This window comes from Mytilus californianus, unplaced genomic scaffold (genome assembly GCF_021869535.1).
Source record: "Mytilus californianus isolate M0D057914Y unplaced genomic scaffold, xbMytCali1.0.p SCAF_4, whole genome shotgun sequence".
NCBI classification, from domain to species: domain Eukaryota; kingdom Metazoa; phylum Mollusca; class Bivalvia; order Mytilida; family Mytilidae; genus Mytilus; species Mytilus californianus.
This window is the reverse complement of record NW_026262690.1, coordinates 90,468,493-90,492,298: the sequence shown is the minus strand read 5'-3', so window position 1 is coordinate 90,492,298 and position 23,806 is coordinate 90,468,493. Positions and strand designations below refer to the sequence as shown.

General features: G+C 31.4%; 1 protein-coding gene across 1 annotated transcript in view; it reads right to left on the bottom strand.

Moving 5' to 3' along the window:
* LOC127737139 (uncharacterized) overlaps positions 1-16,872 on the bottom strand; it is a 39,039-nt gene extending 22,167 nt beyond the window's left edge. Inside the window, exons 1-4 of the mRNA XM_052247672.1 lie at positions 16,738-16,872; positions 15,238-15,348; positions 13,899-14,029; positions 11,864-11,954 (exon numbers count right to left, since the gene is read on the bottom strand). Of these exons, the coding sequence (XP_052103632.1) occupies positions 11,864-11,954; positions 13,899-14,029; positions 15,238-15,348; positions 16,738-16,795 (391 nt within the window). The 5' untranslated portion in view covers positions 16,796-16,872. The remainder of the gene's footprint in view (positions 1-11,863; positions 11,955-13,898; positions 14,030-15,237; positions 15,349-16,737) is intronic.
* Positions 16,873-23,806: the final 6,934 nt, after the last annotated feature.

Genomic DNA, 23,806 nt, shown 5'->3' with positions numbered 1-23,806 from the left:
TGATGTTCCTTTGGCACCGTCTTAAGTAATCAAATTAAGTTTATATATCCCAACTCGTTCGCTATGCCTGTGTCTGAAGTGACGTTTTGGATTTCAATAAGCTGTATCTTTATTTCAAACGGAATAGCACATTCTAAATTTTACGATGACGTTGTTAACCGAGTCCGGAAATTTAGATACGATCCGGGTAAACTAATCAATCGGTTTAATAAACTTATTCTTAAAGGTTAACAATTCAACACTGTAATTAAATCTTGAATATTGTTTTTATTTGTATAAATGTTGATTTTGTTATCAGTAAATAAAAACCATACTGAATACTGCTGTTATACACATATGTACTTTCACGGTATTACAATCTGTCAATACCTATATTTTGGCATTGCACAAGGTCATGTTTTTCTCTGACTGTTAATGACGTCTTTACACTAAATCCATTGGATGTTGAAAATGTACTGATTGATATTTTAGTCTTAGGAACATGATTTTTTTTATTGGCTTTGAACTAGCTGACAGTAACTGAGAGTACTCTCAGATCTGTACTTAGTGTCTTTTTTGTTTTTAGGGATGATGGATGGATAAATACACTGCCACGTCTACTTTGTATCGATCTGATGAGTTAAGCCTTTTTAAACTGGTTTTTATAGTTTGTTCTTATGTTGTGCTGTTACACCACTGTCTCAGGTTGGCCGATGGTTGAGCGTTCACAAACATGTTTAACCCCGCCACATTCTTTATGTGCCTGTCCTAAGTCAGGAGCCTGTAGTTCAGTGGCTGTCGTTGGTTCATGTCTGTCATATTTGTTTTTCGTAAATTGTTTTGTTATAAATTAGGCCGTTAGCTTTCTAAGTTAAATTGTTTGATATTTTTCATGTCGGGGCCTTTTATAGCCGATTATACGGTATGGGTTTTTCTCATTGTTTGAGGACGTACGGTTGCCTATAATTGCTTACATCCACTTCATTTGAACTTTGGTGGATAGTTGTCTCGTCGGCAGTCATACCACATCTCCTTATTTGTATATTTAATAGCTGACTATACGAGATGGGTTGTACTCATTGTTGAAGCCGTACAGTAACATATAATTACTTAAAATGACGTCATTTCGACACTCTTAGATAGTTGTCTCATTGGCCATAATACCACATCTCCTTAATTTTGTTTTTTTTAAGGTTAAAGTTGATGCACACAGTGAGGTGAGCATACATAAAGTTCAAAACTCCCCGGCAGTTACAGTTCTGATCCGGATGCTAACCTTCACTAATGAAGTAAACAAATAGTTCAGGAAAGGAATCGATCACTGTACAAACTTTAATAAAGTTCCAGGAAGTCGGTTCTGTACCTGCGACGAAGCAACAGAAACGGAAATCTTCCCCACTGACTGACTATTGCTTGCTTAATGTCATCTTGATTTTTAAATCTCTTTTTTCAACACTTTTAAGGAAAAGAAATCTAAAGTTGTTGTAATTTTAAAAGTAGCCAGCTATTTGTTGATTGGGAAATAGGTTAAATATTAATTATTTATCACACTAAAAGACTGTGCAAAGTGTGCCATCTATTCCAAATAAAAAATAAACATTAAAAAAGGAATAAACAAATGAGGAAATATTGTTTCCGATTTTTAACCACTGAATATAAGTGCTATATTTGAAGTATCATTTAGATGTTCTGCGGTATAGTTTGGTGAGACAGCATCCCAGCGACAAAAATAACCAAAAGACATCTCGAGTCCAACATGCACTCTTAAAAAACAAAGAAAGGCGAAAGATGCCAAAGGGTTATTCAACAAAAGATATTTAGTCAAACTCAATCGTCCTGAGCCTATAAATGTTTGAATAAATTAGACATAACTTATCAAAGATCTAACATCAACTTCAACTTCTTCAAAACAAACAAAAACGATGTAAAATAAAGCACTCACTTAAAAGGTGCAAAAAGTAATTGACACACTTGAAGAAAAGTAAATCCCAAAACGGAAAAATATTTGCTTTCGTGTAAATTGAAAAGAATCAAAAATGTTTCAAAATACGCAATGATTATGGTTTCTGCGACTTGAAATATTTTTCTGTTAGACTATAAAGATAAGAAAAAAGTAGTGTTTTACAGTAAGAAGCATACTTAAAACGTAAAGAAAAGGAGACGTGGGATTAACGTCAATACGACGGCGAACAAAAGAAATAAAAAATCAGCTAAAATTTACAATTAAACCTACCAAACCGCATAATCCCGTCCTATTTTCCTCTAATTTGACCTTCCAAATTTGACATATAACCGGATTTGTACTAACATGAGCAACCCGACGGATGCTACATGTGGAGCAGGATCTACTTACCTTTCAGGAGCACCTAGGATCAACCCATGTTTTGGTGAGGTTCCTGTTGTTCAGTTTTTAGAGATCTATGTTGTATTTTTTACTGTTGTTTGTCTTTTATTAAGTATATTTATGTTTGCAGACATTATATTCTTTACATTTATGCTCAATGGTTGTTGAAATGGTTTTAAACTAAAATATACTGGCAATCAAAGCGCGGGAGAGCTTGAAAAAGCAATCTATGTAGATATCATTATATTATGCTTCATTACAACTTTCTCATTTCTTCTTAAAACGGTACTTTGTTTTTTTTGTATTTTTGTCATTTTTGAGGGGTCTAGATACCAATCTGATTTATCAATCCCCATCCAGCTGATTTTTACATATTGCTATTATGTTGTGCTGTTACACGTTTGACCCATCTTTAGGAGAGGGTTGAAACTATGTTTTTGTTTTCATCCTTATGCAATACTATATACCTGACAAGAGACATTATTGTGTAAACTATTACGATTAACCTAATCATTTCCAACAAGAGATATCGACTATAGAGATTTAAAAATTAAAATCTGTTATTCAATGACGCAAATATGCATACAATAGATAATAGGAATCACCAAAGATACTTGAATGCACAACATACATCAAACACAAACACCTCCGAAAATATTACAGATATACAACCTAAGAAAAACAACAACAAACACCATTTGATACAGATATCCTACCTTGGTAAAGACACACAAATTGGTTGGGTTAAACCAGATTTACGTGCGCACACACTTCTCCTTTACATTTGTAGGCTGTATGTCGAAACTTTAAACAAGTCGAACGTATGTTTTTATCTCCTGCACAATACGCATGCGTGCATGTATTCCTCCTTTCCACAAGTACATAATAAGACCCTAAATCACAAGTCAGGAAATAATTTCATAACAAATAACACAAAGGAAACGATTCTTAATCATTCTAAAACACTTTATATGAAATAAAAAAAAACGTTGATGTACTGCCTTTCATACTTAATCAGAGAATACCTGGTATCGTTAATCAGATTTTGGGAACAGCTTTTCTTTACGAATGTTAAGAAAAAATTAGGGTGCAGATAACTATCAAGTCCCATATGTGGTGATATCAACAAGTTATAATCATTTAACAAATCTGTTAGACGCAATAGGGGTCACTGTCATCGAAAATATACACAACCTGAAGTTAATATCGTGTCCAGGAATGGTCTGTAATCCTTTGTTCAAAAACATTTAATCTCTATATTTGTATTTAACTATTTCCAATGCAATTTTTGCAGCTCAATTCACTATTTAATTTATGTGTGTATTTACATGAGCAACACAACGGATGCCACATGTAGATCAGGATCTGCTCACACTTCAAGAACACCTGAGATAACAACCGGTTTTTTTATGGGGTTCGTATTGCTCAGTCATTGGTTTTCTATTTTTTTGTGTTCTGTAGACTGTTGTCTGTCTTTTGGTCTTTTTTAGTTGTTTTTTTTTGTCATAGCATTGTCAGTTCGTTTACGACTTCTGATTTGACTATCCTTATGGTATATTTTGCCTCTCTCTTCCAGAGGCAAACACAGTTACAATTTATGACTAAAATCAGCAAAGACCCATCGAAACAACAATTGATTCAAAAATTTAATAACACTATTAGATATTTAGATGATATATTGGCTCTCAATAATGACGACTTCAGTATGTACACTAAAGAGATTTATCCTGCCGAGTGACTTTAAATAAAGCTAATACTAACAATAAACACTGCCCTTTCCTGGATCTTGATATCTTTATCTTTAACGAGAAACTTAATACCCAAATTTATGATAAAAGAGATGGTTTTTCATTTCCTATTGTTAATTATCCATTTATAGATGGTGACGTTCCCTTGTCGTCATCTTATGGTGTTTATATATCAGAACTTGTTCGATTCGCTCGTGTATGTCACAACGTATTTGATTGCAACGAAAGAAATCTCTGTATTACTGAAAAATTATTACACCAGGGTTTTCGATATCACAAACTAGTCCAAACATTTACTAAATTTTATCATCGGTACAAGGACATCATTCGTAAATATAAATCAACATGCAGACATCTTATACGTTCAGGTATTTCACATCCAATATTTTATGGTAATATTCTTTACAAAGCACAAAAATGTCGGCATTCACCTCAAAAGCTAACCAAACCTTTATACAGAATTATTCTGAAAGGATATAGTTACGATACTGTTGTCAAGTCATTAAGGATTGCATATTTTGGTATTAATATTTATCACTCATAGGGTCTTTGCATCTGAAATAAACACATGTATTCTAAAACCAGTTGTTGGCATGATACGGGTTATGTTCTTCTCATATATTTTATGACGGTATGATACTAAACCCCTAACGGGAGAGATTGTACTTGATTTTCATATGATGAAGACATAATCTTTCAATCAGTTTAATTGAGGTTTGGAGCTGGCATGTCAGTAATTGCTAGTAGTCCTTTGTTCATTTATGTATCATTGTCATTTTGCTTAGTTTCTTTTGTTACTTATTCTGACATCGGACTCGGACTTCTTTTAAACTGAGTTTTACTGTGCGTATTGCTATGTGTTTCTTTTTTCTACATTGACTAGAGGTATAGGGGGAGGGTTGAGATCTCACAAAACATGTTTAACCCCGCCGCATTTTTGCGCCTGTCCCAAGTCAGGAGCCTCTGGCATTTGTTAGTCTTGTATGTTTTTTTAATTTTAGTTCATTTATATGTTTTGTAGTTTAGTGTGACGTTCATTTTCACTGTTTGTGTAGCACACAATTTTATTTAGGGGCCAGCTGAGCACCACCTCCGGGTGCGGGATTTTCTCGCTGCATTGAAGACCCATTGGTGGGCTTCGGCTGTTGTCTGCTCTTTGGTCGGGTGTTGTCTCTTTGACATATTCCCCATTTCCATTCTAAATTTTACATTTCTGTATTTGATACAAATTCAGCTTAGTACAGAGCAATTATTATGAACATCATTAATCACAAGGTATTCATATCCGTGACAATTGAATGTCCTTCTGGTTTTACAGCGCAATTTTCCAATAAGAGTTGATAAGAGTCAATATTAGCAATATATTCCACCAAAAAAGTCTGTACAGAAAACCATACCGGATTACTCGAAATATAAAGCTACACTTGTCATTTACCGCAAAACCATTGCATCTAACATTTTCAACCACAAGAGGATATAAGAGACCTTGACCTTGAAGATGTTGAATCCGAACCTTCTACTTGTTCTTGTTCAACGTCCTCAAACAAAAATTGTCCTCTCGGTCATGTTATAACCGGGGACCTTGACATCATAAACAATGAAAGACCTTTGAAAGTTATAAGTCAACTGGAAGAAATTCATGTTACTGATGGATGTACAGAAGACGACATCATCAAAATTCATGTCGTTTTGATCGACAACATACTTGTTGAGTTTGGTGGATCAACATTTCAACAATGCTCGTGTATTCCAATGGGTACTAATTGTCCACTCCTACTGACCGACTGGTTTTGTGAAGCAAAATTCAAACAGAACCTTCTCAAAGAACAAAATAAAAATGCATTTTGCACAGTTATTTATTATCCTTTTCAGATATATTGATGATTTCCTATCACTCAATAACCAATACTAAAGTGAATGCTTGTACCTCCTATATCCTACTGAATTTTAAAATTAAAGATACTATCGAACTAGAAAGTCTGCCTCATATCAGGATTTTGTTCTTGATATTGACACATATGGTCGAACTTAAACTAGAATTTATGGCTTGATAATTCAGCTTTCTATTTATCAGTAACTCACCCTCTGTCCCATCGTATGATATTCAAATGTATTAATTGATACTATACTCTTGTGCATATTCACACTATTCTGACCTCACCTTTAGGGGGTGTGCTCCTGACACAAAAACTACTCCAACAACTCGTCAGGAAGAACGACTGAAATCGACAGTTTACAAATTTAAGGTCAACTCTGCAAATTTGATGAACTTTACAATGTAATATATGCACAACAGGAGACGCTTACCCTGAAGTCGTGACATTAAATAACTCTTCTGTAATCATGAACCTGTTATAGTATAGGGCTTCAAATTTGAATTAGTACGAATTATGATATTGAAAAAGAAATAATTTTGTATGATTTTATTTAATAGAAGATGTCCAACTGGAAACGCTTCAATGAACTTGCATGACTAGAAACATGCTTCGGCCTGAAAAAGAAAAAAATATGTGTTAAACATATAAGCGTTTTCATATAAAATTAATATTTTGATACTCTAGTGATCTAGACAAATATGATTTCCCCGTTATATCTACGAATATGTTGCCGCAAACATTCGACTTAGTAAACAGTGATGTTGAACACAACTTGAACTTTAATAAATGGTTTGTTCAGTTAACTCGTACCTTGAACTTTTATATTATGTAGGGTGTAAGGTTGTTTGATTTGTTTGATTTTCAACATGTGTAAAGCTAGAACTGTTTGTACACACTAGTATATGAAATCTGTGCATATTAACTTTTATATCATAAACTATAAATTAACAGTGTGCATATTTTTGAAGACTATGAACGCTATTAATTTATATAATAGATCATAGCCGTGGGAAAACAAAGATAAATGACAATCTTTTGTAAATAAGGCAAAAATACTTTTCCGATTTTTAATTCTTATAAATCGATTAAGGATGTTCGCTCCTCTTTATTTTGAATTTTTGCCAGATATTAAGAATCATCTGGTTTTAATTTATGAAGGGCCATTACAAACTTGGGCAAACCTTGCTTTTCTTTTCATAATTTTATTACATTTAGTTTAAAAAGCCATATTTGAAAATGTAATAAAATCCTTGATATTGTTTCATAATTTATGAAAGAAAAATATTGTTTCATAATTTATGAAAGAAAAAAGGTGCCAATGTTAAATGTATGAAAAATCGAGACAGAATAATTTCCTGACAAATTCAAATGGCTTCTATTTCGAAAACAAGCACACAGACCCTTAATTTTTTCTGCGTATTTAGTTCCTTTGTTTATATGCTTTTAAAAAGCTTGTTATTTTGAAAGAGAGTAGCGGACATCCTTTAAAAGATGGCAAAACAAGGTAACAAACTTGAAATGAATGAATTGCATTAACTCTAAAAGTAGTAAGACAGGGTACATCACAGGGTAAACGTCTCCTGCTATCATGAATCCCCCGCCATGCCAATCAACGCTCAGCCAAAATATCACAATTGGGAACACAACACATACCCAATATTAAAGTGAAGAGTTTATGCTGGCATATTTATTAAGAATTAATATGAGTTATTTCTTTCTCAGCTTCTTTCTTTGACAAAAAAAAGTCCCAATTTCAGATTTGTTTTTAATAATCAAATTCATAAGTAAGTGTAATCCTTCATACAAATTTGAAACAGAATCTGATAAAAAGTGACGGCGCCATCATGACCACAAAAAAAAGTGACGAAAGAAACAATAAACAGTACTTTTCCAAGTCTGAACAATCTATGAAACAGAGACATGTAGTTGTACCCGAAGAGTAAGCAGCTTAAAACCATATTTCCGAACTATCTAGTTATTCATATAATAAGGCAAACACAGGTCAATGATAAGAACATGAACATACAATATACGTTGGTCGACTAGTTTAGAAAACTAAGTAACACTTAAAACTATCTGGTTTTAGTTTTATAAAAATATACTGTGTGTTGTAAAGTTTTTATAGAAACAATGATCTCATGCGTACCGTAATCAATACATATCTAAGCATAGATTAAAACCAGTGAACCTTAAACAATGTTTATAATATGTATGCTAAAAACTTACAATTGGAAACTCGCAAATATATGCCTCGTTTGAACTTCCAGAACAATTATCAGCGTCCCATTCAAATACACGTTTCTCCACATCCCACTCAAGTTCGAAACAATTTTTATTATTAAAATGAGGGTTACCTTTCAATGCTAAAAAGAAAGCTTAAATGCATTAAATGTCAAGTGCAGCATTTTTATAACGTTGATAGAAAAAAAAGACTTTCTTGTTCATCTCTATATGATTTATTTTTATATTGAATGACAATACATTACATTTGAAGTATGCATATCTGTTATAATACGAAGAAAGCTAACTTAAGAACATGGCATATGATCACATAGGACAGATGAACATTAAGGTAGGGAGGATAGCTATGTTGAAAGCTGTTTAAATAGAACATGTCAGATTAAAATGTGAGAAATAATCTGAACATTGATTGATTTTGGAACATTCAAATACAAAATTATAGATGAATTTATAGATCTTCCTATAACAGTTCAGTTTTCAAACAGTTTCAGACATTCCATAGCTATTTTTCAACCCGAATACGTTAACAGATGTATTGATATTCATTTGCATAAGGTCTATTTCTATCCGACGCAGCTTATGTTTAAATAAGTTTCCTTGTCAATTTCTTAGTTAGGCGACATTTTCCTGCGTACTACTACAGTTAATTGTTAATGTATATCGAAGCATAACCATGTGAATACACCATTAGACATCTGTACAGTATGTTTACACCATTCATTCTTTCTTTTGGTTTTGTCCTTACAAATTATTTATAAAACAATAAATTTTCCCCAACATATTTTCAGTACTTGTCTTCTCCAATTTTAATGAAATTTTAACTACATGTCTCAAAAATATATTCATATTGCAACTGTCAAATAATTTTGAAATTTAAATATTCAAGATTCATGATTTATTTATAAACCTCTACCATCGTTAGCGGTACATAAAACAATACTGGTTATTGAATTAGAATCTCTAAATGTCAATGCATGTATAAATTTATTTCAAATTTCATGAAATTCCCAGTTATTTTTTTTTAACTAAAAATAGATAATTGTGTTCATGAATAATGTATAAGTTTATAGAATGGTTAATATACATACGTATACCATATGGTAGATTGTCCTGGTCAAATGGGTCATTAGTTACTGAATAAACATAACTGTATCTGTCAGCTAGATTGTTTGCTCCAGTGAAAACGTCAAAATTCTCTAAAATCCCTTCAAAAGATAATAATAGACTGACAACTTATAATACATCATAAAAAAGGGATCTTTATTTGCATTACGGTATCAGATTTGAAACATGTATTTGTAATGTAGTTATAAATGTAATTTCTCCATTTTGTGTACCTCTAAAGTCTCAACTTTTAATTTTATTTTGTACATTCATCAAAAGTTTTTTTGTCTATAAATTTTTGATGAATATTTTATTTTTGATATGAGAATATACAAATCGAGCTGCATCAATTGTCATTTAAAATTTTATAACAGAAATGCCAGTAGTTATGATACTACTTGTATGTCTGAATTAATACTTTTTATGATTCTTATAATTAGGGAGATAAAAGGAACTTATTTGTACTATTAATAAAACGAGAATAAAGAAGAACACAACCCGAATAGGACTTAGCTATGGCTTTAACCTAGGACAAAACATATTATTAAACTTCATGTCAAAATGCCAGATTTTGATTGGTTAATACGAGGGAGACAATTTACTCTATCCCATGGCAAAAACTCTATTACCCTTCACGGAGACGCTTGCTCAAGTGTGCGCTTTAATAAATACGGATGATTGTTATGTACAAGACAACAAAGTTTATTACTTTGAATCTGAAATTTAATAGATAGTAATAACAGAACATTCAGTATAATAAATTAAATAGCACATATCTGAGAGGGTGATAGAGCAGATTGTTACCCCTCGCAAAAGGCATTGTCAATCTTGGCTTCGCCTCAGTTGACAATGTTTTCTCGGGGTAACAATCTGCTCTATCACCCTCTCAGCTATGTGTTATTTATATACTATTCCCATGTTAAACCGAGGCTACCATTTCAACACAAAATTATTCTAATTATTGAACTGCCAATGTATTGCAAATATATAAGGATAATCACAAAATATCCATCAGTTACTCAGCATGAACTGTGGAAAATTAAAAATATTTAAAAAGAAAAAAAAAACACGGCTTCATACTACATTTTATGACATTTTTATGACAGGTAAATGACAATGGTTGAACTTATTATTCGAAACGCATACTATTAATTCAGGTAACTTTAGTGAGCAAGCTCATATTTCTCACCCCCCAATGTAAAGAGGACAGATGAAATTAACCTGATATAATACTGTTTCATCTGTTTACTTTCAGATATGATTCCTTTCTGTAATGGTTTCAAATAGTACTATTGTCTTGCATAGATCAGTTTTAAGCAACATACACCTTATACCTAGTTACTTCCAAATCAATAAGTAGTCTACCTCTTAATATACGTGACCCCAAATCCTAAAATGGTTGCAATCCAAAATGAGATATTTGATTTAGCATTTGAAAACCACCTTTTTGCACAAATTTTGTCTTTTTAAGTAACTATGGCACTTACCATAAACCTTAAGGGATAACAAAAAATCAGTAGGGATCTACGTCTAATTATATGTGACCATTTATCTGAGCAAGATTTCAACCTGATATCAAGTATGTGATCTTGCACCAAAACGACTGACGGACGGTTAATTAAGAAATGACTGTAATATTTTTTCTGTCTATGAAGAAATAACATCAAAAATGTGGTGCACACTGAATAACCCGCGTAGCGGGTTATTTTAAAGTGTGCACCACATTTTTTATGATGACGTCACGGTCACATGACAAAATTATGTCTATGAGCTGATAAACAAAATAACGTCAGCCAATCAGAAGATGCGTTACATCCAATATTAAATTATTGGAAAATGTGGTAAAAAGTTCAACGAAACAGTAATAAAACAACACAATAACCAAAAGACATTTACAAAACTATGTAATAGACTAATACAACTACTTAAGGTAGATGGGGTGTCTAAATTATAATCCATAGAATTTTTTAATAATTTACCAAAATGTAGTTTATATCATGCTTTTTAAAAAAAATAATAAAAGGAATGGGTCAAGGGGCTTATTTTCACGCTACAGGTTGCGATAAATTGACAGATTTTGTAACGATTATGCATGGAAAACCCAATTTTCTGCCATAAAACGAAAACTACACCATAGAATTTTGAGATAAAATATGAGAAGATAGCTCTACTAGTTTGATTTCAGATAAGAAAAAGAAAAAATGGGGTCACGGGACCCGTTTTCTTGCTACATAATAAAATAGGTAAATTCCTAACACATTCTATTGTAAAAGTAACTTTATCTGAATTATCTGCCCTTACATTTGAGTTGCCTCCCCTTATGTGGCAAAGTTGGAAAAAATACAATCAAACAAAAGTATTCTGTTTTTTTGTAAAATACAACCATAAATATGATAAAATAGGTCATTTTCTATATTGAAATGAAAATTCTTACACATGAATTACCTACTACTCTCAAAATTTGCACCTTTTATTTAAGATCTAGACCGATTGTTTTCTGGTATTTCAAAATCCAAGATGGAGGAAGACACCCTATCTACCTTAAGACAGAAAATGGGACAGTTGCTTACCAAATACATCAAATTTGACTAAAACTGCTTCAGCCTCTTCTCTTGTTTCTGGAATCCACAAGTAAGCACCAGGAGTACTGGTGCATATCGCCTAGACAGAAAAAAAAAAATAAAACATGCAAATCATTTTAAAATGTTCTTGACTTAAGAAGAGTCATATTTTTGAAAACGTATATCTTGTTTTGACATCGCAAATAGTGCATTTTTATAGTTTCTAGAGATGACAAATTCTATTTGATGTTCTGGTCATAACAACAAATACTAGTGCGAACTGTCCATATCTCTTGTACACACCCATACATCCGTCATACAATGGAAAAAAAATTAAGAAAAGTCTTGTTATTATTATTTTAAATACGACAATGTGAAAGCCAAATTGCAACATCAAATTTAATTTTGCAGTTGATCTCCTGAATAGCTCATATTGGATGTGACAATATTTTATATTTTTTATTCAACATGTTGATAATTTCATAATATCGGCAAAAAGAAATATCGTTTGTTGTCTGAAAAGTATTCTCGCGTTACCACTTACGACTGTCAAACTACAGACATAATGTGAAGTAATTCTGTTCAGAAGTAGCTGAATAAAGTATGACAGAAATTAATGTTGAACGAAAAGACGAATGAACAAAAGGGCAGAAAATCAAATACAATATAACTCCCAATTAGGTAAAGTATAAATTTATAGTTTTAGTATAAATGAACTACGATTTCAATTAATTACATTTATTAGTATACACAACTGGAAAGTAACTCTTAAATAATCGCTGTCAAAATAAAATTTTGATCTGACGACTATGTTCCATGAGTCGATTGAAATAACTATTATGTCAAGCGGAACATTTGTTATCGTTCAGGCACAAACAATACACCATTTTAAAAAAAGATAGCTATAGGCGTTATCATAATTCATAAAAAGTCAATTTTTTTGAAACCACACTTTGTTAGAAGTTTTTAGTCCACGATATAAGCTGCAAGTTTAAAAAACTTAAGTTATCATTGGGACACAAGACATATTTTCATTAAGGCGCAGAAATCTTGAACAGTAAATAAAAAAAAACACAAAATTGAATTTGAGATGTATTTTATTATTCATGGCATTATGTTTAAATATATGAAAGATTATTTCTAGTGTTACTTAATCGTCATTTGGAAAACCAGCATAGTTCCGGTTTTTATTTTTTAAATATAAAGGATATAACACTTCCATTAAAATAAAAAGAATTGATTTTGTTGTCCATGCCATTCTTTCAAAAACTCAAAAGATTTTGGTCAACTGATAATTTCCTTATCGTCCAATAGGGTAACAGACGAGCAAATAAACAAACAGACAAAAAGTAGGAGTGAAATGCGTTTCTTCAATTTCATACAATTCATAAATAAATTGACACCCAGAAATAAAAAAAAAACCAAAACCACATATTCATGAAACTAAAGATCTTTAAGTGACCGTAACTACCTTCAAACTTCAAACATGGTTGCCCTTGCTTTCCAAAAATATATGATTAACGACAAAAAAAGAAGAATGAGCTGGTTAGGCATTTAAGGGAAAGAGTAGATGGCCTATCCCGTCCTTCTTTTTGTATTATTATTTTTAAAACCGTAGGATAAAGCTCAAACAAACAGTGACCCTTTTATTTACGAATGCTCCTAAAATCAGATGTAATCGTGAACTGCTGTAGTTCAGAAGTATATAGGTACAACCCAGAGAGGTTTCATATAAAGTTTTTCGTTATTTAGAAACAAGGTGGGCAATACAGTCTTCTTTTAGTCTGTAGCTACGTATGAACACCTATCGGGTTACTGTCACATTAATGTTTATCCTTCACCTACTCGCTTAACATCCATAACTATCTCTTATCTATCGCATTTGGTCAAACAGTATTTTTAATATGTTATACTTTATAATTTTTCAGTTTATACCTGCAGGTGACCTATTATGTTAGTTAATCTGAATTATGATAATGTAAACGTATATTCTAACTTAAAGTTCTTGTTTTAAAAATACTGGTTTGTTGTATGACGAACTCACATTTGCTACATGCCAATCTGTTCTATACGTAACATTGCTTCCTCCAAAAAGGTAACAATTTGGGCTAATACTTTGATTAGTCAGCTTCGTGTAACCCTCTGGACATGTTGTTGGAAGAGTTTTACAAGGGGCTATAAAGATAGAATAAATGTGTATAACTCTAATGTAGTAGCTGATACTATTTCCTGTTGATTTTTGTATGTTTATTGTTACCTTTAAATCTATAAACATTTGCCTAAGTAACACTACAACCTATAACAGAAACTATTCCAGTGCGCAATACAGTTTTTAATGTAAAATCTGAAAATCTTTGACTCACGAAATTAATAAAATTTATTTTCAATTCGAGTCAAAAAGTTCACTTAGTTAATTACGAAACATATTCAAGCATATAAACCACATAAAACGAGTCCACTTTTGTATTAACAATTTAACATACACGTCCTTTTATACCCTACTCGTGTCAACTACAAACATTCAAGATCATCCAATGTTGATTTTCATAATGATAACTTTATTTGTAAATTACACCCATGTTGTTTAACAAAAATACAATGCAGTTAAGTGCTAACAAAAAACAAGAATTACAAGAATAAGCATTAAACCAAAATCATTATCATGATAATGTAACTTTAAATGTACATAGACCTAATATTGAAAATAGATTGTCCATCCAAAAACTAATGTCCAAAAAACTCCATGCTTTAGACATGCATGATCAATCCAAGTCCATGGAGAAATAATCTAATTATTACATTAAGAATGCACGTGTTTTTGCGCTTATCATACCCAAATCTTTATTCAAAGTATCAGTAATCAGGAAGTAGTTGTTTAACAGGTATAAAGAGCCTCTTCGTTACAACTCACTAACAAAATGCTGACCAAACATTAAGCCATTCTGTTTAAAATAACTCGAGAATAATTCGACGAAAATTTTAAGTTCATTCTCACATAATATTGAAAAATCAAAAGCATGACAAAAAGAAAGGAGGTGTCTTACAGATCCTTAAATGTGCAAAGCCACTGCTGAGCTGCGGATCACTGATGAAATAATTATGTTCAGTAGTATTGGGAAAAAAAATGACGGAAATATCTGTTTGACGACCGGAGGAAAGGAATAACAGTAAAATTAACATTTCTACAGGAAGAATATTACAATATAAGAGAACAAGTAACAATATTACATCAAAAACAGTATAATCTTTCATAAATAGCTGTAAAATAATTGTTTTAATGGGGTAATTATTGACTATTAGAAATTTCATCAGTAACTCAATCTTCATTTTTCAACTGGATAACAAAACAAACGATTATTAATTAAGAACTGTTTCAAGTTTACCTTTACACCTTTTGCACGGATTTTCCTGGTCATGGTACCCATTTTTCTTATACCTTAATTCGTAGTTGTTCTTTGCCTTGCCTTTGCATTTGCCCTTGCCTTGGGGTTTACCTATACAAAATTGTATGTTCAAAATAAATATATTGTCAAAAAAAAGACATTGAAAGTGATTTAAGTCCTGACATTCTGAACTCATATTAAACATATTGAACATGATGGTAATGATTTCTTTTTTGTTGTAATACAAGGAAGACAACTCTTTACTCTCGACAGGATAATAAACTATTCATATATTTCAGGCTTTTAAAATTTTGTTCACCAGACGTTCTTTTCATTTTCAAAAGACTCATCAGTGACGCTCGAAACAGGCAAAAAAATAAAAAGCCAAATAAAGTACGAAGTTGAAGAGCATTGAGAGCACAAATTCCGAAAGCTTTTCCCAAATACAACTAGGGTAATCTGATTCTAGGGTAGAAAATCCTTAGTTTTTCGAAAAATTATCGACTAAAAATCCAATAATAAACTAGCGACGTTTTTTTTTTTTTTTTAGCTCTGTTTGACAAAATCGAACCAAACTGACTACAAATAGCGAAATATTGTTTCAATATTCCGCTAATATAAATGTTTGAAACAAAATACCAAACGTGTGTATACGTTGTGTATGCTTTAAAAGATAAAACTATTAAAAAAACATTTGCAAAATTTAGATGATGTCATGTTATTTCTAAAGTTGTTATTGCTGGTATTGTCCCCAGTTTCTTTACTTCATGTTTCAGGGTTGTGAAGAATAAAATGTTTACAAAATCTAGACAAGGGAAAAAGATATTATATTAGCTCAAAGAAAAACAAAAATATTGAATTGGAAACAAAACACAAGTTTCTTTTGTATTAAACATGTCCTCAAAATAATCATAATCACATTATCACTTTCTTGCTTCATGCATTACTAGGAAAATTTATAGAAAGATTATACAATTAAGTTGAGTCTGATATCTGTCTAATCATGAATCATTTAACCTCTGTCATTTCATAAATTATCAAATCTTTATCCCGTCATGAATTGTCTTGTCTCTGTACCTTCATGAATTATCTTATCTCTATCCAGTCCTGAAATATTTTATTTTATGTCCCGCCATGAGTTGTTTTTTGGTATGAATCAAGTCTGACACTCTTTATTTGAAAAAAATAGTAATTTAAGAAAATTATTAAATGGTCGTAAATTGCATTTTTTTTCTTTTCAATAGACTTTAAAGGAGATGTGGGATATACTTCAATGAGTCAGCAACCTGACCTTAATAACCAAACTAAAAACATCTATGGGGCAACATACAGTCTTTAATAATAGACTGGTGCCATAACAATATGTCAAGACGACTGAATAGAAACTATATCGGTCATTTTTATATTTACCCTCTTTTCTATTACTACTCAAACGTATTAAAGTCGTCAAAAATAATGTCTTTGTAACCCATTATTTTTTTACTTTAAAAAAACACTTACCTTCAGAATGTAGAAAAACTATTAAGCAGAGCAATGCGGCTACAACTTGAAGCTTCATTTCACTCCAATTAGCTTTTATATTTCTGAACGTTGATTTCTGCAAAGTTAAGTTTGCTACAAGCGCTAAAAATCCAGTTTATATTGTTCATAGAAATGTTGAGGAAAAAATAAGAGTATCATGTGTAGCCAATCAAATGTTGACAAATTTTAACACCAGTTCACTCGATCTTTACTTTCTGATAAGTTATTTTTTTCATTATGTTATACATCATAAAAAAAACATCAAAGGTTTGTTTTCATCTGCTACACCATTATTACAGTGTTATGCGTCAGGTGTGAAATTGTGCAGAAAGATATTGTGATAACGTAAAGGAGAACTTTTGTTATTGATGAAGATAAGTCATTCTTTCTTACATAAACAATTCTGTATTTACTTAATAAATTAAATATCAATTTTTTACTAAAAATATTTTCAAGGTACATTATAATACAGATTTCTAATAATTTGAAACAATTAAATGACCAAAAGAAAAACATCCATTGTCTTCGGAAAATGCATAAACCAAGTTAGGAATGTGACAGATGTTCCAGCGTCCCGTTGGTTGGTATTGTCGAGGTTTTATAGATTCCGCCCTCTTTGAATTTACCTGGAAGTTCAGTATTTTTCTTAATACATCTTTTATCATTGCTTTTTTTGTTCTTTGTCATTATTACGAATTTAAGGGTTTGAAGCTTATGAGTTTTGATTTTACTTTGGAATTTTGCGCATCTTTCGCATTTAATGAGTATCAAACTTGTAATATTTACTTGAACTAAGGTCAAGTAAATATAACAAATTTGAATTTTGTTCTACTTCTTACCATTTTTTCTAATGCAAGACATCATGGAAGCAGCTAAGGTTAATATTATCAATTGCGATACAAAGATGATATGCACATCAGTGGTCATATCATAAAAGTTCTATTCGGAATTTTAATCTGTGCTGACATGAAATATCATTGAAATGGTAATTTGTTTAGTTTACTGCATTTTTATGAGATAGTGAATCATTTGAAACACTGCGCTTTTTCTACCTTCAGGCATATGACTCCGTGTTGAAGGCCGTATTTTGACCTATAATGGTTTACTTTTACAAATTGTGACTTGGATGGAGAGTTGTCTCATTGGCACTCAAACCACATCTTCTTATATCTATATGAGGCCGTAGCTAAATTTGGCATCTTTTTCAATTTGTTTCAATGATCTTTAATGTAATATTTGATTTCTGGCCATTACACTGTTGTAATTCGAACGTTCGTCTAATGTAGACATAACACACGTCTGGCATGCTTAATTGTAGGTCTGTTATCTTTGACAACCACAAGGTCGATGCCACTGATAGTAAAGTAGACCGTTAGTTTTATCAATTGATTTTTTTTTTCAATTTAAGGTGTCAGAGCTTTTTAAAGCCGAATATACGGTATTGTTTTTCTCATTGTTGATGGTTTAAACGGTTGCCAATAATTGAGTTCATCCTTTTCATTTGAACTTTGGTGAGTAGTTGTCTCATTGGTAATCATACCACATATCGTTATCTTTATATGGATGGATGCGATGAATAACTTTTAGTTGGGGCAAATCGATAAATCATCTATGCATGTTTTATTTGATTGTATTCTCCCATTTTCGTTATAATTTTTTCAGCAAATCTAGTCCAATTTATTCCATAAATCATTTTGTTAAAGGTACTTTAATTTATTAAGGATTATCATGTTTGATTAATATGTGTAAACTTAAGGTAAATTAGAGCAAATGATTTCCGTATATTGGCGCAAATGAAACATCTTAAAAATAACAATTGGCGCTAAAGGACTGCAGCTCATTTTTGTAGATCTTGTATTACCGACCACTTTTGTAATTTAGAGGTTCTGTCTGTTTATTATACTTTTCAAGAACAGCAATAACTAGGTAAACATCTTCATTAAAAGATAATAATTACTGTAAGCACTCAGTTAATTGCTTCAGTCATATTAGCGTTTTAAAAGATTTTATATATTTAGCAATTTTTGGTTATTTAAAATTTTACCTATCTATTATAGTTTTCAAGATAAAAACAAAAAAAAAAACAAAAACAAAAATTGTCAAAAATCTGTATACTAGAGCATTACTACACATCAGTGGAAATAAGCAGTAGGTCGATCTCGACTTTTAGCATGTTCGCCTCATGGAGAATTTTCTTTTTCTATTATGGTTTCAAGATATAAGTATATTGATGTATTTTACCCTGACGTTTTATTTTTAGACAGAGCGGCAATATTGGTCCCCTTGCAGGAACAAAAGCAATTTAAAATAACTCATCTTCGTAAATTTTCTATATTTTCTTATGAAATACCTCTATAGAAAATTGAAAAGTTTTGTTCAATATCCCTAACTGAGAATATTTTAATGGATGAGTTTAATAAATTGTATTTCAAGATAAATTCATGTTATTTTGTTGTAGCGGATTGCTATTAAATTAGCTCATTGGTATTGATTTCATGACGATTGCGATTTAAAATAAATGATCTAAGTAAATGTTTTATATTTTAAAAAAAATACCTTTATAGAAAATTAAGATAAATGGTTTTTGTTTAATGTCCCTAACTGAGAATGTGTTCATGCATTAGTTTGATAAATTGATAAATGTATTCAAAGATAAGGTAATGTTATTTTGATGCAGCAGATTGCTATCATATTAGCTCATTAATATTGATTTCATGACGATTGTTTAATCCACCATTTTCTGCATAAGAAAATGCCTGTACCAAGTCAGGAATTTGACAGCTGTTAATTATTCGTTTGATGTGTTTGAGCTTTCGATTTTGCCATTAACTATGGACTTTCCGTTCAGAATTTTCCTCGAAGTTCGGTATTTTTGTTATTTTATTTTTTCATACAATACAAGAATATTAACGTTTATAGTTCTATCAAATGATATTTTTGTAGTCTCTAAACTCTCTGTTTCCAACACCCTAAGACAGTTTTGTCGTTTCTTCATTATTATTGGTTTTATATTTCTCTATATAGCCTTTATATATAAAAAGAAGTTTTGTTCGTTTTTTGTAGTTCCTGTATTGTTAATAATATTTGCAGTTTACAGTTTGTGATTATTAATGTTTTAAGATACTAAGCAAACTAAGCAAACACATTTTTTCCAATAACTTCATTAAGTGTAGTAACTCCTAGTTGTAGTCACATGCTGGTTTCAGTCATCTTGCCATTTTTGTAGGGCTTGAACTGCTGATCATTGCTACTGTTTACAGATTCTTTACTTTTCAAGATGAGCAAAAACATAAAATTAGTCAAAAATCGTCATTTTAAGGTAATCAACCTCTATAAAGGTCATATAAAGGTTTGTATCATATCAAAATTAATTAAATGAAAGTAAAGACTTTAAATAAAAATAGCTTTTGGAGAGGATGAATTGGTCAGAATATTTTTTTGTTTTTGTTTAAATGTATACATTAAAGGGGCATAAGCTGTCAAGTTCGTGTTCACCGATTTGTTTCAAATTCTAATATTTGATTTGTAACATACTATATATAAATAAGAAGATGAGGTATGAGTGCAAATGAGACAACTCTCCATCCAAGTCACAATGTATAAAAAGTTAATTTTATAGGTCAAAGTACGGCCTTCAACACGAAGCCTTGGCTCACACCTAACAGCAAGACATATGAGCAACTTTTAAATATAAGTCATGCGGACACTTATTATAGCTTTATTTTGCAAAACCTTTCTGAGTTCAGCACACCTGTGTTGACATAAATTATCATTTATATGGTCATAATTATATAAAAAAACTGTTTACAAAACTTCGAAGTTTCGAATTACTAAGGATTTTCTACCACAGGAATAGAATACCTTAGCTGTATTTGGCAAAACCTTTCTGAGATTTGGGTCCTCAATCCTCTTTAACTTCGTACTTTATTTTGGCCTTTTTAACTTGATTTGATTCAAGTGTCACTGATGAGTCTTTTGTAGACAAAACGCGCGTATGGCGTTCAAAATTTCTTATAATTTAGTGACCAACTTTATTTTGAATTTTATGATTCAGTTTAACAGCTTCAGACATACTAATGATTTATCTTTTTCAACTGGACCAAATCATTACTTAACCTAAAAATTCATCGTTTTTTAAACAAGTAATGTCATCCCCCTACTTACTATTTGATGCATTAAATGTTAAGAAATTAAGAAATACATTTTAAAGGTGTATGGAAAAAGATAGAAGTTATACACGGTCTACAAAAGGTAGAAACCTGTGATTGGAACGTAATAAGACACAATCCAAAGACAATTCGACACCGTTGTATGACATTTCAGTATCACATCATTTTGGGACCAAGACGATTCGGCACCTCATTGTTGTCTATACAATTACTGTTAATATATATATCATGTATATATTCACCATGATGATAAACGGAAAGGCATATTTGCAATAAAATAACCTAAACCAAATTGTTTATGTTTGAATCTATAAATCAAAACGTATGAATTGAGTGTGAAGTTTTTCCGCAATGAAGATCTTAATTTAACAGCTAGTCTTTGTAGGTGGTGATTTTTTAGATTTATTTGTGATTAACATTTCAACTGTTAAGCTATAACGTGCAAGCCATATTGAATATTATCCAGTATAACTGTTTGGATGATCAATAATGAATCAGGTCTGAAAGCTGAACGTGCACAATAAACAAAGTAGCTTTTATTCATTGTGAGGAGCCAATTTGTATTGATTTCGAAATGTCTCTCTTGAGTGCCAAAATGTCTTTTACATGTGCTGAAATGTCCTCGTGCTGATTTGTCTAGCTGCCGAAGTGTCTATATAATTCTATTGGAACATATGAAAAACATAATGATAAAAGAACTGAAACTGACATAAACTGCAATTGCTTTATATACACATTCAAATGTATAAATGATACTTTAATTATAATCAGTGAATTGATATTGATATTAATGTTACTTGGATTCTTATAATAACAATCATGATAACAGTGCAACCATTGAGTGCGACATATTTTTTTTTGTTTCAATACAAAAATATGTCAGTGTGTGTGTCTATTTCTGTTTCGAATAACTTGACTTACATTTTGTTTAGTCAATTCATTAATATATGTCAAAAAGTCATGCTATTTTATGATCAGGTCTTCTTTAAAAATTTACAATAACAGGACAATAAAATTACAATATCTAATTGACAAAACACTAGCACTGTTTAATTTTACATTCTAGCATAACTCTTTTTAAAATATGTCATAAGTATTCATTATAACATCAAATTTAATCACTCAAATGTCAACAACAAAACTGGTACTCAATTGTATTCCAGTTATGTGAACGCCAAGTTCAAGTGAGGGTCAACTGGTACTCAATATTGTATTCCAGTTATGTGAACGCCAAGTTCAAGCGAGAGTCAATTGGTACTCAATTGTATTCCAGTTATGAGAACGCCAAGTTCAATGAGAGTCGAGTCTATATACAAAATTAATGGCTTTGAAGATTTTTTATCTGGTGTTAGTTCATAAGAAAGAGACAAGAGATACCAAAGGAGCGTGCCGATATCCGACATTCCATGACCAAAAAAAAAAAAAAAAGAAGAAAGAAAGGACAGCGTAAAGCTACATGCAAATTAAAAAAATTCCAGAGTCCATCACAACATATGTTCTAAATTGGAAAAAACTTAGAAGGCGTCAGTATTATCTACAAAGAGGATTTTAGCCTTTATCCATCAAATTCTTAATCCAAAAAACCCATAATCAACTTTAATTGACTCATTTTGTGAGAGAGCTGTCTACGAATAATTTAGTGAATAGTTGTCTCATTGGCAATCATACCACATCTCCTTATTTTCATATTGCTGCAAAGTAACAATTTTTCAAATCATTCTTAATGTAGTTCCTTTCTACACCAGATCAATATTTTTAAAATTTCAGTCTTAGATCGATGTTACACTAGGTAACTGACATACGTATCATGTGTGATAAACAGAGGTGAAAGATAACAACGGGACATTCATACTCAACTTGAAAATAAACTTACAACATCATGGCAAAAAAGAAAAGAAAAAGACCAATAGTCAAACAACAGCACAAAAAAAAAACCCCAAAACACAACATCGAAAATTAAAGACTGAGCAGCACTAAACCCACAACAAACCGGGAGTGATCTCAAGTGCTCTGGATGGGTACGCTGATCATGTTCCACATGTGGCACCCATCGAATGTATTACCTGTAAATATGGGTCTTATATAACTTTAAGGCATACATGTGTAGTTAAATAATTGTATAAGCGTACTCGGAAAATTATTTTGAATACTCTGTGAGATATAATGTGAAATCTATTTACACTTAAACCATTTAGTACTATGAATTTTCATGGATGAATACTGAAGTTGCCATTATTGGAAAAATACATTTATTCGTTTATATGTTTTGACAGTCCAAATACCATTTAGCAACGCAGTAAAGACGGTCTCGATATGGTTAATAGAAGAGTTGTAAAAAATAGGGATGTTAACGAGTACTCGAGTATTCGAGTATCGCTCGATAGTACCGAGTATCGAATATCAAAACGATACTCGACTAATCGGTTTCCTGTTAGAATATTGCTGTCTTCTTTATATAAAATTTATCTTCTTGAGAACCTCTTTCGGAAAATTAAATAGGCATCACTGATTAAGGTTCATCAAAAGGAATTGATAAATATGGCCGTGTTTACACTACAAAATCTACTATGAGTACAGACAAACTGATGAAATCTAGGAAAGTTTTAAGGCATGGCAGGACCTTGATATATAAAAGTAATATGTAGTCTACGTTTCAGAAAATTAAAAACTGACCTTGATTTTGATGTGCATTTTTTTCCAGTTCCAAAATAGAAAAATAAACACATGAATTTCATTTTATACGGTCAACTCATTACAGTTTAAATCACCTAATGTTTGCAGATGTCTATTGTCCATCCATTGTCTGTTTAAAGCAATACTACTCACAACATTTATTATATGACGGGAGCTTCTCAAACCTCTTTCCCAAATTAGTTTAT